Source organism: Erithacus rubecula, assembly GCF_903797595.1.
Source record: "Erithacus rubecula genome assembly, chromosome: 1".
In the NCBI taxonomy this organism is placed as follows: Eukaryota; Metazoa; Chordata; class Aves; order Passeriformes; family Muscicapidae; genus Erithacus; species Erithacus rubecula.
This window is the reverse complement of record NC_136658.1, coordinates 46,567,069-46,589,666: the sequence shown is the minus strand read 5'-3', so window position 1 is coordinate 46,589,666 and position 22,598 is coordinate 46,567,069. Positions and strand designations below refer to the sequence as shown.

Here is a 22,598-nt window from a genome sequence, read left to right as displayed (position 1 = left end):
GGCTTTTTAGCCCAGCTGTCTATTCCAGCCTTCTTTGAGGTGTGCTGTTATCTGCTCTGCTTTTTGTGTGTCTGCAGGCAGCTGCAGCACAGGTTTGTGTCCTTCTGGTGATCTATGAGCTGTGCATTGGGGATTGTATTTGTGGATGATCCCAGTTTTTCTAGAACACTGTGATTTACCAGGCTGCTTTTGCCTATTCCCTTCTCCCTTGGGCCTGCCTCCTTGACTGGTTGTGTGCCAAGAGGGAGTATAATGATGAAAGAATTAATCAGCTGCATGTAAGGATTTAATGGAAACCTTTTCTAGTTCCTCCTGTGTAGAAAACTTGAGGGTTAGGACAGAATTTTGAAAACCAGACCTATGATAAAGTTCTTATCTATGGATCTTCCTTCATAATCTTACTCACCAATAAATTCTTCAATAAGTGTGTTAACTTGTACTGCTCACACTTGCTGATCTTGCCACAAAATCTTGCCACCTCACTGCCACAAAATCCTGCCCCAAATGCATAACACGTCAGAGTTGTTTTGAGTGGCTTTGATGCCTCAAACTTTAGCCATTCTGTGATTCAAATAGTGCTCCTCAGAGAAGCATTATGTTTGGTTTTTGAAATAAACCTTAAAACAGTAATGCAGATTTGACAAGAAGAGCAGGTCAACCACCCTGCAGAGTACCTCAGAGTATGGGGATGTGCCATCCTGCTGAAGGTTCGTGTTCCCAGTTGCATGCACCAGCAGCTCGTGGTCCTTCTTTCAGTGCCCATTAAGTTTTGCTGTTTACCTCATTTTGTCTCATGAAAGTGATGGAAAGCACTTCTTACACAAAAAAAATAGGCAGGCTACTGTCTACCGTGTTGGTTGGGTAAGTCAGCTGAGGGGTGTTTAAGCATGCCTTTAGAGAAGGGGGGATAGTTGGGACTGTGGGCAGGCATGTACCAGAGGGGAAGGAGAGTGAATGAGGGAGGAGGAACTCTCTCTGTTGCCTCAGTCGCTTGAGGGTTGTTACTGTCTTCAGTAAGTATCACCCTGAGTTGAAAATGTCCTATGTAAGTATGAATTTGAGAACCTTTGGTTCAATGTCAGCGTGCAACAGATTCTGTGGGTTCTCCTGTAAGTTTAATAAATTTGTTTAAAACCAGATGTGTGTTTGCAAATTAAAGCTTGTTTTCAATAAAGCAGAGTATCTACAAATGCTTCTGAGATCTCTCTGTATTCTCAGCCTCACTATCTTCTTCCTCAGAGATGGGAAATACTTCCTTCAAACTAATAATTTTATGTACTAGGGAATGAACAAGCACAAGGCCTTATTGTAACTGTTCCTGTGTGGTAAGATAACTATAGGGGCTCTTGCACCTGGAAGCAGCTGGGCACTTGGAGTGTGTTTTGCCACATCAGCATGCTGTGAGTGGATAAATCCCCTCATCAAATGATCCTGAAAGAGAAAACATGAGATTCTTGATAGCAGTGTTTTTATACATGGCGTATCTCCTTTTTGGTTGAAACTGCCCCTCTTAAGCTGATATTACATGCAGATTCAAATATCTTGGCTCAAAAGAGGACACCAAAAACTGTGTTTAATTGTCCATAACTAACATAGTAAAAGACAGAGGATAAGTTCTAGTATCACTTGTTTTGTCTAAAGCTGAGTTGGAGCTGTTCAATCATTTCCTGCAGCTCCAGGAGGCCTGGCAGTGAGTTGGCTGCTTTGCCACAGACTCATAAGCCCACAGAAGAGTATACATTGCCAAGTATACGTGTGTAAAAGTTGTTCATGCAGTTTTCCCTCCTTCATGCTTTCTATCTTTAGTTCTGCTTAGGCTGTCACTGAAACAGAATCTACTACTAAGTGTATAATGCAGTAATTGTGAGTATCAACATTCATAATTTCCAGGAGGTGGTGCAAAGGAAACTCCTCTTCTAGACTCAGTCTCTTCAATTACCTCGGGTCCACAGGAGTTTGTCAGATGGGCAGATCTACTTTCTGTTGAGAGTATGATGACTTACACTAACACCCACTCTGTTCCCAGGGCAGTCAGATGTTTGACAGACTGTGACTGTGATGGTCACATAAACTCAATCATGAACTTCCCAAATGGATTTTCCAAATCTTGCCTTTGCTTGTACTTGACACTGTGTTTAGTTTTTGCTATATTAGGGGTCCTGCATTCCCAAAAGCTAAGGCTTTTGTCTGGCTTAAAAAACCAGCCACCAAACCTCACCAGTACAAAAGATGTAAAGTTACCTAAAACATGTGTACTCATTATTGCATGAGTAACTTTCAGGGAATAGTTCTGATAGTATTGCCTTTAAACTTACTGTAGTACTGACTTGAAAAGGTTTGAAAAAATGCCTGTCTGAATAACCTTGCTGATGTCTATTGTTGGCATAGAGAAACAGGAGGAAGAAACATGCAGTTCAGTGCTTTACCTATGTATTGATGTTGAAATGTTAAAACATTTTATGTTAACCCCTTTCCACATTATTATTGGAGAAGAGTTGCCTGAAAGAATCAGGAAATGTTTTTACTTATTGCTTTATTTTCAAGGTCTTAAAAATGTTGAGTAAAAGACTGCATTTTCATTGTGTTGTTTCATTGAGGTTTGGTTTTAGGAATGCATACTAAATAGAATTTTAAACTGTGTTATCATTTGACAGGTGCACATTTGTAAATCGCTTTTTGGTTATCTCAATAGTGAATTAACAAGCCTCTGATTTTTGAAGGGATATTTCTAACAGGGTGGAGTTCTTCCACTTGCAGCTATTTTTCTCTAGCCTGACTTTTGATTTATACAAATGCTAATTATAGGGCTTTGAATCTGTGTGTATACATAGTTTCACAAGGTCATACACATTTTTAATGAACTGTCTGAAGTATTTATATATTGCTCTGTTGTTATGTAAAGAGATCGCTGCCTTATAAATCTTGTTGCATTAGCTCAAAAAGAGGAAAAAAGTCAATATCTGTTTATAGAAGAAAAGATTATTTTTATTTTTCTCTTTGTAAAGTTTTATCTTCATTGTCTTTGCAGGCATCAGAAGGTGTCACCTTCATTGGACCTGACACACACGCTATTCAAGCTATGGGAGACAAGATTGAAAGCAAATTGTTAGCCAAGAATGCAAAGGTCAACACGATCCCTGGCTTTGATGGAGTAGTCAAGGTGAGAAATCATTTAATTACCGTCTGCCCACTGTAGGAACAGTGTCGAAATCAAAGTACACCTATTGAAAGTCTGATGCAGAATCTAATTATAATTTCTTCTTCTTTTTCAGTAAAAGGTAATTAAAAATGGAGTACTGATTTTTACTAACAAGAGAGCTTTGGAGAAGAGGAGGAAAGTCCTTGATAATAAATGATGTGTTAGGAGTTCTTCAGTGGAGTCTCTAAAAATACTTTGCTTTAAATTTAACATGAAGGCAGGTAGATGTGTTAAATGTCAGGTGTAGAGTTGACTTATTTGCACATCTTTACATTTCTCAGGTCTTCTTGTTGGCCAAGATCTTGGCAGCTCTGAGTTAAGTGAAGTTTGTTAAACTGTGTGAAGTTTCCATTTTATAGTCTGTTCTGATGGTGCATATTTCCATGTGTTGAAAAATTCAGGATGAGAATGGGATGGAGGGGATTTGGTCGTTCTTTATCAGAATCTATAGCTCATTCTTTTGGTGGTTTTAGAAGCAATGTCTTCCAACAATGTCTTCTTTGATTTTTGTAAAAACAAATTTGTTGTTCCTTTGTAGTTTGTACAGTTAAATAAAGTATATCTTAGTTTTTGTTTATTTTATGCAATAATGGTTGTATTGGGCTCTTAAAAGCTTTCCTGTGTGTCTTAATATATTGTCTATATTAATGTAGTTAAGATTTTCTTTTAAATCCTTCATTGTATAAAACTATAACTTGGTGCATTATAAAATGTTGACCTCCTGGGTTGAAATTTTTTATGCTTTGCATGTCAGATATTTTTCAAATGAAGTTTGAGTAAAACTTTGCATGAAAAAGAGCGTAGTAGCTAAAATCTGAAATTAAAACTCTGTTAAAGAGACAAAATACCCTCCAAAACCTGACTACAGATGAAAGGTAAATAGAATACAAAGGGCTAAGCCCTCACAAAATTACCTGGCCCAATGAGGCTGCTGGAGAACTTGACTAGTGAGAGAGAATGATAAAATCACAAAAAAAGCTGAGGTCAGAATGTCCAAGAGAATTTTTCAGTACTTGTGATGGAAATGTGTGATATTTGTAATGTCTGGTAGCAGGATAATGCTGCAACAGGTAAAAGTGCAAAGACTTCCTCTTCTGGAGGACTCCATATGAATTTTGGACTGGCATTAATGGCCATGCTGAAGTCTGGAAGTGACAAATTGCCAAATTTCAGGTTTTTATTGCATCTTTTAGCAGTCCCTTGTGTATGTGGTCCCTTACCACTCATAAGATTTAACAGCAGCCAAGCTGTGCATAACATTGTCTCTTCTGATATCCAGTGTGTTCTTCTAGGAATCCTGAAAGTAACTTCCAGAAAAGCATCTAGGTAGGAGATAACTTTGAATCAATCATTTGAACACCACAAAACATTCTCCAGTGCAGAATTAAATACACAAAATGCTGGTTTTCTCATTGCATCGAGTTAAAACTTATGTGAGGGTCTGTTCTGCTAATAAAACAACCCAAACCTGACAAAGTAGGTTAATGGTTAATGAACAGACAGACCTATAACCAGTGCAGCTAAGCTGCTTTCTTGTATGCACTTGTTTCATAGACCTTCAACTGCACTGTTTCTGACAAGTACCTGAAGTTCCTGACACAAAAAGGAAACTGAAGTGATGTGTTTGACAATGGGCTATATCCAACAATAGCCTTAAAACCAAAAGAACTGGAATGTAGGACTAAGTTGACAACTCCAGTCCTCTGCTATTGAAAGGAGCTATTTGGTAGTTGCTTAATCCCAAAGTGTCTATGTCATACCAGTTTCACATATCTCAACCCTGCATGAGTTCTGATTATCTAAAGAGTGTTGATGAAAAAGAGTACATATATAAAAATAACCCCCAAATTGCAGTGTGCCTACCAAATAAAAAAAGAGAAAGTCCAGAGATGTTGCCAGCATTGTAATCTCCATCAAAAAGTGGAGTTGTAAATTTTAGGCTAACTGATGCTTTGATTACCAATTATAGGAAATAAAGCTGCTGATAATTGATGGTGTCATATTTGCTGTGGATCTAAGCATGTGCCTGTGTTTGTTCTCTGATTTCCTTCCTGTGACAATGTCTTTTGCTCAAATGAATACCCAAATAATTAGGTCATACAGGATGCCTGATCTTTGGTTAGAGCTTGTTATACTGTTTTGCAAGTTCAGACTAAGATAGAGGTGCAAATCTGCATGATATCAGCTCTAATCAGGACAGCAACACACAAGGAGCTAGAGACTGTTTAGAATTCCTGTCACTCTGTGGGAGACCTATTTTAGTCACAGTTATGAAGCTTTCAAAATATTTGAGGACTATTTTTCTTGATAAATAAAAATTTAAAAATTTTAGGAAGGAGTTAAGTGTCTGCTTGGTGGTGAAGGTGATTAGAGGTGGCTTCAACTTTAAAGTGGACTTTAGTAATGCTAGAGGAAAACTGCATTCATGCCTCTGACAATATTAGAAATTAAGACAGATCTGTTCCATGTATTCTTTGTGGATGAATAGCCAAAACAAACACGGAGTAACAACTTCTAGTGGTTCATTATTCAACTGTACTGAAAATCGTTGTTACTTTGTTTGTCTTTATCCTTGTTAAATAGTGTTGCAGATACTTAGGTCCTTCATGAATAAAGGATGTTTTTTCCTCTCATGTTGCTCAGCCCTTAGACATAGGAGACACTATAGCTGCTAAGGTATTGTAATAACATCTTTGAAAATTGCATGCAGAAAAGTTCCCAGTGAGTAGAAATTAAATTAGAAATTTATAAGAGGGAAGCCCTTCAACAATGTGCTTAAAGCTGGGAGGATTGAAGAGGAGGATACTTGACATAAAGACACAACTAATTGTTCTTGTACTGGCAAATGCTGTAGCAAATAGGAAACTGAGTGTGGAAGAATGTAGAATGGAGAGAGCAGTTTGATGAAGAGTACTTTTATTCTCATCCCTGGTTCAGTTTCCCAGTTGGCTGGAGTAAGGGTTGTCTAGTTTGAACATGTAAGGAATTGGAGTCTTATGTTGTCAGCTAGAGAGCCAACAAAAGCATTCGAAGGTAATTAATTTCAAAATGTCTAACTACAATTTGTTTTATGACTCCCGATTGGAAAGGTAGTGGTAAGTGGTTTTAATCAAAAGAATTAGCATTAATCTCTGTGAGCAATGACTATACTGAAGTTTGGGCTGAGATGATGTATTGACTGTAAACAGCTAAAGGGGAGTAAGAGAGAAGGTGGAGGCTGAATAATGAACATAAGAACATGCTGTGGTGAAAAACTGGCAAAGGAATGGCAAAGGGAAGAATGATTTTTGTATTTTCACCATACACAGCCAGTGTGGTTTTATGGCTGGTAGGACACAGCTGTGTGTAGACACAGAAGAATAATGTCTGTGTCTACTTATTTTTTACTGATGTCAGTAAACATGTTAGAAGTCTTCAGCAGGGCTCTGAATTTACTGTGGTTAAGTTTTGGTAGCTGTTTTAACTGCATTTTTGCCTTGGGATATTGAGATTAGGATTGGATGATCACTGTTTAGTTGGAGAGATTCTTAGGAGACTGGGTAGAAAACCTCCAGCTTGTAAGGCTAACACCCTTAGCCATGAAAACCATTATAGAGTTCTTCAAAATACAGTGTTTCACAGTTCTTGGAGTCAGTCAGATTTTTCCTGGCATCTTCTAACATCAAGTTTTGCTTTTCTGTCTCCACCTGCTGGTACCTGGTTGAGAGGCGTGTACATGAAAGTAGGAGGTTAGGAATTCTTATGCTAAAGGACAATTTTATATCTCTTTAACTTAATGGAATCACCTATTTGTGAAAACACTATGACATAATTTTATAACTCTTAGGATTTTTATTAACTTCTACCATTACTTGAACATTTTTATTTGTACAATAAAAGATGGTGCTAAAATTATATATTTCTTTACAGTCTCCAGTATATTTTGGGAAAATGGTTGTGTAGCTAATGTGCTTTTGGAGGAAACTGCAGTAAATCATTTAAGACTTTTGCTTTAAAAAAAAATCTAAAGTGTTTTTAGTACCAGTGTGGTTTTGTATATTTTGCACATATGGGCTTGTGTGTTAGGCAGTATCATAGCATTCGTTTTTTTGCTCCTCATGTGCAAATATTGTATACTGTTGTAAGTTTTATGTACCAAAAAGCTAGAATAATTGTCCTGACTTTTTTCTGATTACTCAAACTGCTTCTGTGTTTATGTAATCAGCAAGTGAAAATCGCGATATTTTTAACCTACATTCAACCTACCTTCTTATGGAAAAAGATCAAAAAACTTAGAGATTGCAATATGTCAATTTCTTCAATATGTCAATATGCAATATATTAATTTTTTTTATATTAGTTTTCCTCTTTCATTCACAGCATAATTTTGTTTTCTGGTTCAAAAATGCTCTTTGAAAGCATAAATTTGAGTATGCATGGATTTTTTTTTTCCTCATTTCGCGTTTTGGTTCTAATATGTTAGAACTGTAAAAGAAACAGATGTTGACACAGTGTAAATTAATAACTGTGCTGGGCATGTGACTAAAATCTTTTCAAGCCCAGAACTAAGACAATTAGTGCTGCTGATACCAATCTGCTTGTTACTTAAAGTTGTTGTATGCATGTGTAAAAATACAGTGGCAGTGAAAAGTTCCCCTATAATGATTTGCAGCTTGTCTTCCTGTGGACTACAGTGTATCAGTTGGCCACTTGTTTGCAGGTAACTAAGTGAAAAAAGATTACCCTGTTTGCTTCCCCCCCTTAATTCTATTTTGCAAATATATGGGGAAATTTGCAAGAGAAAAGAAATGTAAAAGTTTCCTTCTCAACTGTAATCGTGGCTCTTCATCAGTCATTACTCTTCCTGCATTTTGTTCAAGAGGCTCTAATTGTCTGCATTTGGCAGGTTTAACACTTCCTGACAGAGAGGCTATTAAGGGGAAGTATTCTCGCATAACTGTCACAGGCAGGAACAAAGAACCTTCAAACTCAATGTGTGGAAACCACTAACATTCTTAAATGACCCTTTTCATGCATTTTATCCCTTTAAGCTAAAATTTGGAGGGTGCAGGGTCATGGAAAGCAGCAAGGTGTAATAAAGCAGTAAACTCTTGAGGGTTACTTTTTTTTTTTTTTTTTTTTTTTTGGGAGGGGTGTGAGGGGCAGTGTTTTTTTTTTTTTTTTTTTGCTAGATTTATCTCTTGAGTTAAAAACAATTGTTATTTGGAAAAATCTCATTAGCAGATGTGACTGGAGTAAAAAGACTTAAAACTGATGTTGCTTTCAGGATTGCTTTGAACTTAACAAGCACCGATTTGTGGAGCAGACTAGCTAATGAAAGGAAATTAAATTTTCTGACAACTTCCCCTGCCAGCCCCCTTATTCTTCATGGGGCTGTTACTAGGTACTGAAGACTTTTAAAGAGGATTTTGTTTTATTATCGGACATAAATGAACCAGGTATGAACATTTCTTATGTATTTTTTTTTTAAAGTTCTGACCTGGGTGCTTTTAAAATGGATTGCCTTGAAAGCTTTAAAAATATCAAGTTTCAGTTTAATGTTCATAAGTCAGCCCCCATAGTTTCAGACACACTTAGCAGCTGGTGGTTTCCAGACATTACTGCCTTCTATACAAATTTTTTAATGTATGTCATGGGATAGTATAAATATTAGCAAATTTGGATGGAATTTTCAAGCTTAACCTATATCACTGTAATTTAACCCTTTTTCTTTCTAATTTTGTATAATGGAATGATGCTCTTACTAGTAGAAATAAGAAGAATTAGCTACTGCAGGAGAAGTGATTTGATTATTGAAATGTAAGTAATTAAAATATTCTGGTTTTTGTTCTCTGAGTTTCCCAGGACTTTTTTCTGTACTACAGGCTACAGTACTATAAGACAGCTGAAGCAATAGGTGGCATCAACAAAAGAATTTGTGACGTTGGCTTATGCAACTTTTAAATGAAAACAATTATGGGAATCTTCTCCTTTCAGATACAGTTTAAAATGATAAATTTAAAGTTTATTTTGTCTTCAGAATGCAGAACTTTCAAAACTGAAGTGCTTGTGTTCTTTCTTGAGTAAACCCATTTGTCTCTGAAGAAGTTCTACAAGTTTTTTATTTTTTTCCTGAACTTGAATTACTCCCAAACAATAGAGAATCAACTCCCCCTACTGACAGCAACCAGGAAAAACACAAGGAATACCTGTGAGGACAGAAACAAGCTCGTAGTGGACAAACTTTAACGATCTGATTTATGGTCCATTATTGATTGTAAACGTCTAAATTCTAGCATTAAATTCCTACAACTGCAGAAAATAATTTTGTGATCCTGGTTGTGTTTCCTGTCAGCTGATTCTTGTTGCTTTGAGTTTCTCGGTGCACTAATGATGAGGTAGAATTTACATTCCACTTATGGTATTAATTTTACATTCCTCTGGCTGAAAAGGGTCACAAGGTTGTAAAATCAAACATTAAATGAATCGGAGGAGACAGTAGTGCAATATATGACTGCCCTCAGGACACAGTGCAATGGCTGATGGGATTAACGTTGGGTCTCATTTCCTGCTTTTACAGGATGCAGATGAAGCTGTCAGAATTGCAAGGGAAATTGGTAAGTTCTTAAATTAGCTATGGTGGGATTTGTGTGCCTCTCAGCAGACATGGTTGACTAAATTGAATGTGTAATAAGTAATCCCTATAGAACAAATAATGTTTTAATAGTTTTTAAGTTCCCTGTTGCCCATAGGGCTGGAGGAATCTAGGCATTAACGCCCTGTCTCTTAAATCATCACATTTGAGCTTTTCAAACTGGACTCTACAGAACAAGTGCAGCCATGATTTGTGGAATGAATGTAATATGCAGTAATGAGTACCTCACTAAAGGAGTTATCTAAAAATATATCTGCATTTGGACATGATAGTCAGAAGTTAGGCATGGTACACTTCTCTTTAGATGGAGACTGACACCAGTGATGTTATGATCTTCATTCTTCATCAGTGTGTGGACTGCAGCTAGCTTGGATATGATCCAGATCACCAGTCTTCTGGGTGTACTGGAATAAAGTCACTATTCAGCTTCTGCATATCTTACAGGATGGTGAAAAGAGCAACCAGCAAATGAGTCTGGGACTCATTTTGAAGAAGGTTAAGTGTAATATGTGTTTAATGAGTTTTGGCTTTTATTTACTAAAGCTTGATATTAGTGAAAATACTAAGCCATATGCTTGAAATTGCATGTTTTTAAGTGTTTTCTAGAAGAAGAATCTAATGCAGTAAGATGTCTGATTTTTCACGGGATTTTTCTTTATTTTTTCCTTTGAGATTGCAATTTTGAGAAGCTATTTAGGTTTATCACAACTATAAACAACTTTTCAGCTGTGTCAAGAGCTATTGCTGTGCCTTTATGTGCCGGATAGAAAGTAGGAGTTGCACTGCTACAGATAACTTCTAAGCCATGGTGTAAGATCTTTCCACTTCCAGTTTAAGTTGGGGCTTTTACCCTGCACTGGTTAACTACCCTGAAACCTCTCCTAGGCTTGTCCGACTTTTAGGCTGATACAATTGAAGTCAACATTTCTGTGAGTCAGGCTTTGTGTCCTGCTTGTGAAATCCAGTGATAACTAATCACTGGCATGGGAGCATTGCCAAAGGAAAGAGGTTATTAACCAAACTGGAACATTCAGAAGAGAATGGTAAATAAAATTTGGTTTAGTTCTACATAAAGACACAGTTATGTGACTTTATTTCAATACACTTTTCTTCAATAATCTTTCTTGCTCTTGTGCTTTAAAGATTTCCTGCAAGTACTTTCTAAAACAGTTTTGATGAATGTAAGTCAGAAGGCATGTGGTGATTTTCTAGACACCCTTTAAAATGCATTCTTTTTAAATTTTCTTCTGAGATCTTTTGGTGTTCTGTTGACTGGTTCCTGTCTTTGATATCAGTAGCACTTTGGAGGTCATATCAAGGCAGTATTAAATCTGTGATAATAAAGTCAATTACAGACAGCTGGGTGGTGCTTTATTTAGATGGAAAATTCTTAAACAGTTTTGATACAAGGATTTACACTATGATGCCATGTAGTGAAAGAAAAATATCCCTTCTAGCTTTTTCCCCACCTACGTTTCGACAAGGTGGTCAGTTTGGTTAAGCTTCTCTCTAATTTTAACCACTGACCAGAATAAAACATAGTGATTTAAATTTCAAAGGGTCTAAGATTGAGTGAAATTATAGTCTCTTGTGTATATATGTAATGTATTTGTCCTTGTGTATAAAGCACTTGATATACTGTGAGGTACTTTCAGATTGTTCCTAATTTCACTAATCCAGAGTTGCAGTCTTCTAGGAAATCTTAAGTGTTTCTTAAAAAAATAACCATGTTCAGTGCTTAAAACAGTAAAACTGTGTGTGATGCTCTCTTGCTGCCTGTGTTTTTTTTCTGCTTCTCCCTGCTGTGTTTTGGCCAAAGATCCAGTAGTAGTGGGGTATGGCACCTCATGGTTGAGAACATGGCCTTCGCCTCTTTCAGTGACTATTATCTATGGATACACATTTTCTAGGTGTGGGAGTGAAACTTTCTCTTTGCCCCACTTTGATATGTTTTCCTGTGTTGTTTAGAAAGAATGTGACAGGGAAACTGGGCTAAATGAGAAATTGGAAGAAGTTCAGGAACAAATTGCTCTATTGGCTCCTTCTACTGTCTCTCTTCTCTATTTGTTGGTGTGGGCTGTTGTGCTCTTCCGATCCTTTCTGAAGTGCTTAATTACATTGGCCTTTTTCCCATGCTGCTTTTAAGTTGATTTGTAGAACTGTACATTAACTGTACATTAAGAACTGTTGGCTTCTTAATTTCTGAGCCATTGATGAAACCCCAGTAAGTTTAACTCCTCTATTTGAAAAGATTGAACATCTATGAAGTACAGTCAGTTAAAATTAAATGAAAGTCTGTACAAGACTTGAAGAGATGAACAAGTTTTTTTGGTCATTTTTCATTTGACATGGGTTTGGTTAGTGCTAGCATTTAATAATGGAAATTGAAAAGAATCTTGTATCACCACATGCAATATTGCTTAAAGTGATATTGCACAATTTCTTCTGTGGTCTACTACCTGCAACTTTGTAAGAATGGGTAAATGACATCTAAAAACCATGGTGGCAAAGGGTAGGAGCTAGCAGCTGTGGGACATCAGAAGTTTGTGTACTCCTTTTGTCGTTCAGATTCTCAGAACAGTAACTGTCCTGGAAACAAAGCAGTCCTAATTTATGAGTACCTATTTAGCAGCAAAAGTAGGTGCAGTGGTCTTCAAGTCTGACTGCTTTTTGCTCTCTTGCCTCCTAAGATCTTTAGACCCATCCTTAAGAGGTGTCACAAGAATGGAAAACTATAAAGGAAAAGTAGGTTTTAATCTCACATAAATTGGCATCTGATTTGAAGGAAGGATTGAAAACCTAACACCTATTCAAAAATGTGTCTGCTTTGTGAGTCTTTTCATTGGTGTTGTTCTGGATGCTTACAGATGGTGTTAAAAATCACTTGCATGCCTCTCCCTTCCCACAACTAATCCAACCAATCCATGTGAACATACTTTAGCAATTTTGATTGCTGCTGAGTAGTCCAGGAGTGGAGAGTGTTGAATAATGCATTCTGATCCCAGTATCCTATGGCCAATATGTACGGAAAACTGAAATTTTACAAGGCCTTCCTTTCAGTCTTTGGTATTGGCTAAAGAGCTGCTCTAAAGCTTAGTTCAGTGCCCCCAAGAGCAAGGAGTGTGTAACCTCATATTTGAGCAAAAGCTCCAGTTCCCTTGTTGTCAGGGGTCTGGCTAATTTACGTGCTAACATGTAGAAGTCTGTTACATTTTTTTATTCTCAACCAGAAAAGCTGTATGTATTTTTTCAAAGCAAGCCCTACTTTATTTTTTTTTTTAAACTTATTTTTATTTATATTGTGGCTCTTGAGAGTCTAACTTGTTTCAAAATTTCACTCTTGCAGCTTTTTGGGTTGGATAGGGTCTCCAGATGGTGATTGTAGTGCCAGAGATTCACTAGTGTAATCCAGTAAAATCTCGTTTCTTGCATGGGAGTTATACAAAATGTGCTTTTAGCTTTATTTCAAGAGATCCAATACTTGTGTAGGAGCCTGGCAACTGCCAGGGATCAGAGGATGCAGCTACAGCATCAATAAAATGCTCTTGTGTAGGTATTGCATATATTGTTTCATGAAAATTGGTTGAACTACACGGTTGCTGCTTGTAATCTAGAGTTATTTTGGCTTTACCCTTTAATCTCTGGGATTGCAGAGGTCTGGATCAAGCTGGTTGTTACACTGTGGTTTATCTGTACCATTCTATGGGTAGTATCAGCTATTTCATAAGAAAATCTAAGAGATTCTAGAAAGGTTATTTCCATGGCTCTGTTTGGTGTTAACCTTGTATGTTGTAATAAGAGATACTTTAGACTCCAAAGCATGGAGATTTATAGCCTTTTGGTAATCCATGCCTATAGGAGCTTGGTTTGTGCTCTACATATGCTTAACTATTACCTCTCTACAGCTTTCAGCCACGTGAATGCTTTACAGCCTGGGGTTTCACAGTCTAATAATGTGTTAAATTGGAAACTATTTTATTGATTTTTTTTTCCCCTGATTCTTTGTTAATTTAATGTTCTCTTGTACTGTTACTGCTTTCCTGCCTTCCAAACAACACTACTGTTTCTTATGCTTGTCTCATGCCTTTTTTTCAGTATCCATTTCAGACTTTTTAAGAAAACAAAGGTTTTCCAGATCTTGCTGGTTTTAATTATCTTCTCTTGAACCTCCTTTCAGTTAGATCACTATGAGGAGGAGGTGGGAATATTGTATTGCTGCCACTTGACAGAACAAGAGTAGATCTACATTCCAGAAATAAACTGGAATATCAGTAAACATATGTAAATATCAGTAACACGTATGACAGTAGACTGGACCACTTCTAGAAACGATATTCAAATAATGTTTCTTTCTGTCCCCAGATCAAAGCTTTTTATAGAATGTCTTCAGTTCTCAAGGGCTGATAGTCTTCTTGGCAGACCATATCAGCTGATCTTGTATTTGCCTAATGTTGTGATTTTCATTAAACATACTGGAGACCAAAACCACAAAGGATTTTCTGCTATCCCAGGAAATATCAAAAGCATTTAAATCAGATTCTTGAATTTTAGTTTTCTGCACGTTTGTGTAGAGAAAGGTGAAGTTCTCTGGTATGACAAAATTGTTTCAGGAAGCTGCTTTGAATGAAATTATTTATATTAAAAAATAGACCATCTTTAGTAAATCTACTTTTAAGCTGTGTACTATTTCCTTATTCAATCTTTAGACTTAACTTATGAAGATCTACTCATTTTTGCTATTAATTAAAAAAAAATATTTAAGCAGCAACAAAGGGGAAAAAATTTGTTCCTAAAGAAATGTGAGCTTGAAAAGGTCAAATGCCTTATTCATAAATCACTTCATTATTTGGGAATAATTAATTCAGTGGTTTTTTGGTATAAATGAATTGGAGAAGACAGCCTTTCTTGCCTGCAGAAATTACTGCGCTGACAGCTAAGTTTTGAAAAGAAAAATTTCTCCTCTGTTCTCCCTGCAAACAAAGTGTTTAAATAAACGAAGTTATTGTCTACTGGCTTTATTGGACATGTGGTCAGTTGTCATGTTCCTCTGACCAACTGAACAAAGTTTGAACTTCTGTCTAATTGTTCCCCGCTGTTAGGCTACCCTGTCATGATCAAGGCCTCAGCAGGTGGTGGTGGGAAAGGCATGAGAATCGCTTGGGATGATGAAGAGACCAGGTGAGATGCTGTCCAAAAGCTTGCCTTGATGAATGCTGCAGTTACTGAAGTCCCATTAAGCCATTGTGAGCTGACAGTTGAGCAGATATGAAATGTTAGACAGAGAAATTGGATATTATTTGGTTTTCTTCCTTTAGCATAACGAGATATATACTTTGGAAATTTGCATGAGCTTATTTCTAATTAATGATTGAATAGACCTCACAAACATCATCCATTAATTGAAGTAAAAACCCAACATTTATAACTGCTGTTAGTCCAGTGTTAGACTGTAAATAACATTTTGCTGTATGCCTTTCAGAATGCTGATTTATTAATTCTCTGTGTTAGGTAGAATATTTATTGGCCCTGATTCACAAACATGAATGCATGCCATTAGTTCTGTTAAAGTTGATGAGACTGATAATTCATATGTGGAAACAACATACGGTGTTACCAGAATGTGCTCTAATAAATTGCATACTTCTGTGTTTAAAGCATTTGTATCATCAAACTATTGTACTTTTGTCTGTTTTACAACAACATGTGTTTCAACACATAGATGTTTTCATGTCTCTGACTGGTTGTCTGAATCCTGAACGTTTCATGACGCTTTGTTGTTGATTTGAAATTTTACAATCCATTCTCTGCTGATCTTCTGGCAGCGAGGAGCCTGATTTCAACTCTGTGTGCTGCTGATCTTACAGAAAAATGTGTTTTCTCATTTTTTGTTTTTCAAAAACTTGTAATGAAAAGCCTATTTGATCCAAAATAACCTGAATGTTTTTCTTTCTGCATGGAGGAGGGAGCAGCACATGTGTTGGAGTCAACTCAAAGTACAGCTGAAATTTTCATTAGTTTAATTTAGTCATCTGCAAGGCTTCCCTGTCATTTTTCTGTCCCATATGAAATTTGTTTGTCAAAACCTAAAAATTGGATGGAAGAAGAATGAATGTCTAGCAGTTAAATTTTAGATTTAAAGAAAACATGGTGGGTTTATTTGTACCTTGCTCTGTCCAGTCCATTTGTATTCAAATCTAAATAGGGCAATAATGTTTTGTGCATTAGAATGAAGATCTAGAATAACCTGCTTTCTTAAAAGGATACTTTGTAACTACTGCTTTAGAATCCAAAATTACTACCTTAATCTTATTCAGGCAGCAGTTCCACCCGTTGGACTTGAACGGAAGGCATTAATTTCTTCTTTAGTTCAGAAAGGAGAGAAGGAGCTTGATTAAGTAACTGTTTTAAAGTAAAAGTGCATCTAAAATCATGATTGCTGACTTATTTTGGAGAAAGACTGATTATGGTTTAGCAAGTCACCTGGTAGAGCTGATTGGTACCAGTAGAAGGGTTACTCTTCTACATATATTTGCATATCACTAAATTAATTTAGTGATACTATTTTGACTCAGTCCTGTTTAATGATAATTTGAGCTACTTGTTTATGAAAAGCCTTTGAATGATAGAATATCTAGAAGTGGATGGGACCCATAAGGATCATCGAGTCCAATTCAGTTCTGAAGTGTCATTCAACTCCTCATTGCTTGGAGTAGAGTCCTTATAATAATCATCTTAGTTACTTATGCAAGCCTTGTCTTTCTAGTGTAATGTTAAATTTCAAAGGTGCTCAGAGGAAGAGCACCCAGTCAGAGAGCAACACTATTTAGTGAACCTAAATCAAGGAGAAATTGTTTTAACATTTGTGAATAGGCAAAATTAAGTTGAGAAAATACTTGTTGCTGGAAGATGAAAGTGAGTTTTAAGAGAACTTGAGGACAAACAGATTTACTTTGCAAGTGAAGTAGAGCATTTGGGTTTCTCTTTGTCTGGCTTTAAGAATAACTATGAGGTTGTAAAAGATTTGTTGTATATGTCCATTAGTTGTGTTACGGATCTAAAATTGTTCCTTTTTATGTGTCTAGAGAACACTTGACTTGAGTGTTTTGAAGGTGACTCAATTATTACAAAACAATTATCTGATAGTTTAATACTGCGTAAAACTGCTGTATTGTTTGGCTGCATTCAGTCCATGTAATACTAAAAATAAAAAAAATCATCACCTATGGGCAAGTTCTGGAAAAACCAATATCTGAATGGCCTCTTGCATTTTAGGGTTCAGAAATGGAAGGTGAGTGTGAAGAACGGTTGGTGATATTTTGATCTATAAACTTCTTTTGGCTTTGTCTCATGGGATGAATTGAAAATACTGCTTGAAAACAAAAGTATTTATATAGAATTATTCCTGATTTGGAAGGGATCCACAAGGGTCAGAGTCCAACCTCTAGCCTTGTATAGGATCGTCCCCAAGTCTCACCATATATCTGAGAGTATTGTTCAAAGATTTCTTGGACTCTGTCAGGCTTGGTGCTGTGGCCACTTGCCAGGAGACTCTGTTCTGGTGCCCAGCCACCCTTTGGGTGAAGAATTTTCTCCTTGTTTGAAACATACTTTTAGATTTTCAGGCTAGTTGAAAGCCTTTTTTGTTTCAGCTGTCTATGTGGGCAATAAGGAGGCTTAAATGAATGTGTGGTATGATGTGGAAATAGCCACTGGAAGTAGAAAAGACTGATCTGAGGAACTTGATTGCTACTGCTATAGAATTATTCACTGTGGTAATTTACTGCTACTACATCTTTCATGCCCCTTAAATATGCCAAATGATGACAATTGTTTTAGATCCTCTGTAATTATTATATTATTCCGGCTATTAGCTAGTATTTCTAGAAGAAATACTGGTACAGTTTTTGTCAATGTTACAATTTATTTTTTGAAATAGCTGTTCATATGCTTTTCACTGTGAAAGGTTGCAGTGTTGATCCCATCTCTGGGTAGGGCTGCTGTTGTGCTTTTTAAGATCTGAGTCCCTCCTAATTCTCAATTCTATGTCTTTTTTCCAAATTTTGGTCAAGTTCTACAGTGAAATTTTGTGTACAGTTCAAGCCACTGACCCACATCTGAAATTAAAATAGCCCTATGTTCACTCTAATGTAATCCCTAGCTAGTTTTCTTGGTATAATTTAGCATATCTTTTCTTCACCTAATAGATACCCACTTGAAATTATACTGAAAATGAAGGGCAGATTTCTGAAAAGCAGTTTACCTTAAGTTGAGGTTGGTAGATTTTTTACACCCTGAGAAAGTTCTGCTGTGGTCCGTATCTAAAAGTATTTCTAATTTAGTCTTTGATCATCCCAACTCTGGTCTTGTGTGTGAAGAGCCTCTATGCTTGCATCCTGGTGAATGTGATCTGAAAGTGCTTTCCAGGTATAGGCAATGTGAAGTTCTTGATGCAGTACAGCAGAACATGACTAGGGCATGTCTGACTGTCTGCACCTTGTCTGGATCATTCCCTCTTTTTGGGGAAACTGGAGGCTTCTTCCTTCCAGTGTGCTCACAACAACTGTACATCTAACTAAAACTTTAGGCTTCATGGCTCCAGATGGTGGCCTGGCAGCTCTGAAAAGGAATTAAATTCAGGACTCTGTTTTCCAAAGAGCAGATGGAAATTTTCTGGCAGGGGTTGTGATAGTTGCATTTAAAGGCACTTACTGGCTTGTAAGGTTCAGTATGGGAGGTCATTATGAAGGAGCTATTGGGCTATGTTTTAAACTCTGTGTATTTGCAGATAGAAATTAGTTTATTTAGCTAGTAGCTTCAGCTGCAGATGTGATAACCTTCAAGTTGGAAATTTGTGCTAAATTATTTTTTTAAGAGTTACCTTTTAAAATTTGGAGCTTTGTGTTAGTAATTCCCTCCTATTGTTACCTTCTGTAACTTTTCCTAGATATTGAAGTCTTGCATGCTTAGTGAGTGTCTGTTTTGAATGTTTTTACCAAGGCAGCTTCCAGTAACAGATATTTAGAGAGATGAAAGATTTTGTCTTTTAACCTTTAATAATAGGAAAATGCAAATTGTGCCACTTCTGAAATTCTTTCTTGGTGCTTATGCTGGTTTTATGAACAGAAATCAAACATCTGTTCTCAGATTCCTTATAATTTCTCCTCCGTGGTCTTGTGCTTAGAATGAGCAGTGGGACTGGAAGAAATTAATGTGGAATAATAAGTAGAAAATAATTCTGAATCCTCCACCAAAGCAAAGGATGTATGAAATGTGCAGTATAAGTGGACAATGCTTTAAATCTCAACAGCATTACCTTTATGAGCCTGTGCATTGAGTTTATTATCTTCCCAAAGCATTGCATTTGACCTTTCAAATTACTGTGCAAAAAATGGGAGTATGTGGGCTTGACATCTTTGGCCTGTCCTGCACAGGTATGTCCTGTTAAAGTAAGGGGAAGGAGTCTATTGGATGAGTTAAGAACAGTGCTCCCCAAAACCCTATTTTTAAAAAAACCCGCACATTCACATGCCATCTAAGTGTGTAAACATATGTAAAATTCTGTGACTTGATAATTTTAGTTGATTTTTAAAAAAAATTTTGAGTTAAGCTGAAGCAATATATTTTGGTTCTGTGTGTGGAGTCAACAACATTTGAGTATCTATTGGCTACTTATCAGGGTTTTAGAGGGCTTTGCTATACTAGTGGCTATCAAACATCTACTTTTTAGCTAGATGGCCCTTCTAATGCTGGTCTTGACAAGGAAAAAACTCTTCTTTTACTATTTCCTTGTTCTGAAAACTGAAATTTTACATAATGAGTAGAGTCTTTTGTTAGTGTCTGACTGCCTTGAAAGAAAATTGTTTTAATTAAAGCAGCACGACTGATCTCAGAGCTGGAGGCAGAAAGTTGGCATGGCTGTTTCACTTCAGACAACCACAGGAAGGCTTGTGGCAACATCACTAATGCTTTTGTACAACTTAAACTTCACTGTGAGTAAATGTACTATAGGGAGAGAGGGGAACCACAAGGAAATCACATTTTTCCTCTTTATAACTGTGCATGTTTCAAGGGATCTAGAGACAGCTTCTCATCCAGCTTCATTCTCTGAATAGCATCAGCTCTCAGTTTAAATTGATTGCTTAGAGTTTGGCTGATTGGGTCTTGCATTGAGATTACACAGCCTCCCTAAAAATCCTGCTCTGCTTCTTCATTCTTTCCAGTAATTTTTTTCCTCATATCCATTTGGAAGTAATTTTTATCATGGGACAACTGCAAAGTTTTGTAAGATAAAACAAGATCAGAGTATCTTTGATAGTAATTCCTGTTATATATAATTCTCAAAGATTTACAGATGTATGGATGAGATGATTAGGCACCAGTCTTTTTTTAACAAGTATTGCAGTTTAGATTTCTAATTAGCACACTTCCTCCAGTGAAAGAAAAGGTCAGTGTGAATAATTGTGCATAAAACTATGCGACACAAAAATGTTTACAAAACAAAACAGAGCCTTTCATATAGAAGTTAAAATAGCTGTGAATCAGTTTAAATAAGAAACAATATGTATGGCTGTTACAGCATTTTGGTTTGTTTTTTAACAGATCAGATAGTGCACAAATTCACTGATTTTGATGTCCCTTTTTTCTCTTTACTAGGTAATTAAATATATTGAAGTTAAGTATGAATTTAGAAAAGCTGTACATTAGGTATAGTCTCTCAAGATTGCAACATTTATTATCCCACAATGTTGAAGAAATGTGAAGATATACTTTTAAATATACACATTTCTCTACTGTAAGTTTACCTATCTTGTGAATCTGTGATCTGGGTTAACTACATCCAAGAGGTGAAAAGCATGAAAATTTCAACTCAGTTGTGCTGTAGTTCTTATTCTGGGCACAGATGTCAGGGATGCTGTGTCAGTAGTCAGTCACACAGAAATTTGGCCAAGCTTTCCATGTGTATCAACATGAATGGCACTAATATGCCACTTACAGAGCCTGTAGAAAATTTTAGTGAAGCTTTTGGGTCCCTGAGTTATGCTCTGTCTCGCCTTGAGAAAGCTGTTCATGAAGTTGTTTTATCAGAGTTTATGACCCAAGGAATATTCTTTCTGCTATTTAGAAAAAAAAAAAGTTAATAAGTAATCTTGCAAACTTTGTTTTGTTTAACTACATATGTAAGAGAAGAAACAGAGGAAAGTATACAGAGTGCTCTGAATAAAACTCACTTTAAGGCAGGGAAAAACTTCTAGTACAGCTGGTGTGTTCTGTGAGGTCAAGTGTTTCATCTTTAGGTTGTGTTCAGTGGTGGAATTTGCAATGCCTGTAATACTGCATTTGCAGTTCTTTAATGCACAATTAACCAACCTCTGCTGTTTTTGAGTATTAAGAGGGCTGTGTGCTGCAAGTGGTGAGCGCCACTTTTACTTCTGTATAGCAAGTACTTGGTAATCACTGGGTGAAAATTCTATTATTTTATTAGTTTTGCAGAAGAAAATGCCGACAAAGAAAATGAATGCATAATTGTTGTTAATGTTCAGGCTTTTTAAACATACTGAAATTTTTTTGTCCTTTGAGAATGGTTTGGTTTGTGGTTGGTTGGAATTTTTTTTTCTTTGTAAGAAAAGCATGAAAAAAGGGATACTCATTACAGAATCAACTGCAAATGGTATAACTTGTTTTTTGGATATGTGTGTTCATTAGTGAAGATTGTCTGTTTACTGAAATCAGTAAGTGTTCTTTCTTGTATGCTTCAGGACTTCTTAAATATAGATTATTCTTGTGTTTTCATTATTTTAGGGAAGGTTTTAGGTTTTCATCTCAAGAAGCTGCTTCAAGTTTTGGTGATGATCGCTTACTGATTGAAAAGTTCATTGATAACCCTCGTCACATAGAAATCCAGGTTTGTACTATAATTATTATTGCTACTATTAATTATTGTGTATTTATTTAATGAGGTTTGAACTCATAAATAAAGTTCAAAATGTTTCAAACACTTCACTAAAAAAGGCCTAGAGTCTTGTGTTTTCCGGTGTCTTGGGTCATTGCTCAAACTACATGGCTATCATGTACAATACAGCCTTCCTGTTTTTATTCTCTAGCCTTTCTTTAGCAGGAAGGCTGTGAACTGTGCTCAGTTTGTTGGGGGAGAAAAAAAATGTTATAGGCATCTGTCCTGAAGGCTGGAGGTTTGAACTCTGGATCCTGTTGGAGTGCTTGAGTGCAGCAGAGGATGTAGGAGTTCAAGAACTGCCATGCTTAACAATTTGTTGCAAGGTCTAGGTTTTGTCAGTATTTGGAATTCTATTCTGAAGTATCTAATTCTGCTTGGGAACTCAGGAGGATTTTTGTCCCATTCTGGGCAGTTTGTGGTTCAAAATCAGCCGCATTCTCTTTAACTTCTGCATTATTTCCACTTCTGTCATTTGTTGGATTTAGAGTTAAGTCAGGTCTGCTGATGTAGAGCAAAAGTTGCTTCTTTTAGGCACTTGACACAAAATTGTAATTTCAAAACTTGTGATGTTTGATCTTATATAGGTAACTGAATTGTGTTTGTCAAGAAGGTATTGAGGTATTTCCTGACAAGAAATCTGTACAGAAATTTCATTTTTTTGCACATAAATTTAATTTCCTTTTGTATAAAACCTAAATTCTTTCTGCATTGTGGCACATAGTGTTTTGTGGGGTTGTTTTTTTTTTTTTTTTTTTTTTTTTTTTTTTTTTTTTTTTTTTTTTTTTTTTTTTTTTGTTTGGTTTTGGTTTTTT

General features: G+C 36.4%; 1 protein-coding gene across 1 annotated transcript in view; it reads left to right on the top strand.

Moving 5' to 3' along the window:
- PCCA (propionyl-CoA carboxylase subunit alpha) overlaps positions 1-22,598 on the top strand; it is a 265,961-nt gene that overhangs the window by 69,257 nt on the left and 174,106 nt on the right. The window contains exons 7-10 of the mRNA XM_079327423.1: positions 3,029-3,160; positions 9,759-9,795; positions 14,933-15,011; positions 21,633-21,735. Of these exons, the coding sequence (XP_079183549.1) occupies positions 3,029-3,160; positions 9,759-9,795; positions 14,933-15,011; positions 21,633-21,735 (351 nt within the window). The remainder of the gene's footprint in view (positions 1-3,028; positions 3,161-9,758; positions 9,796-14,932; positions 15,012-21,632; positions 21,736-22,598) is intronic.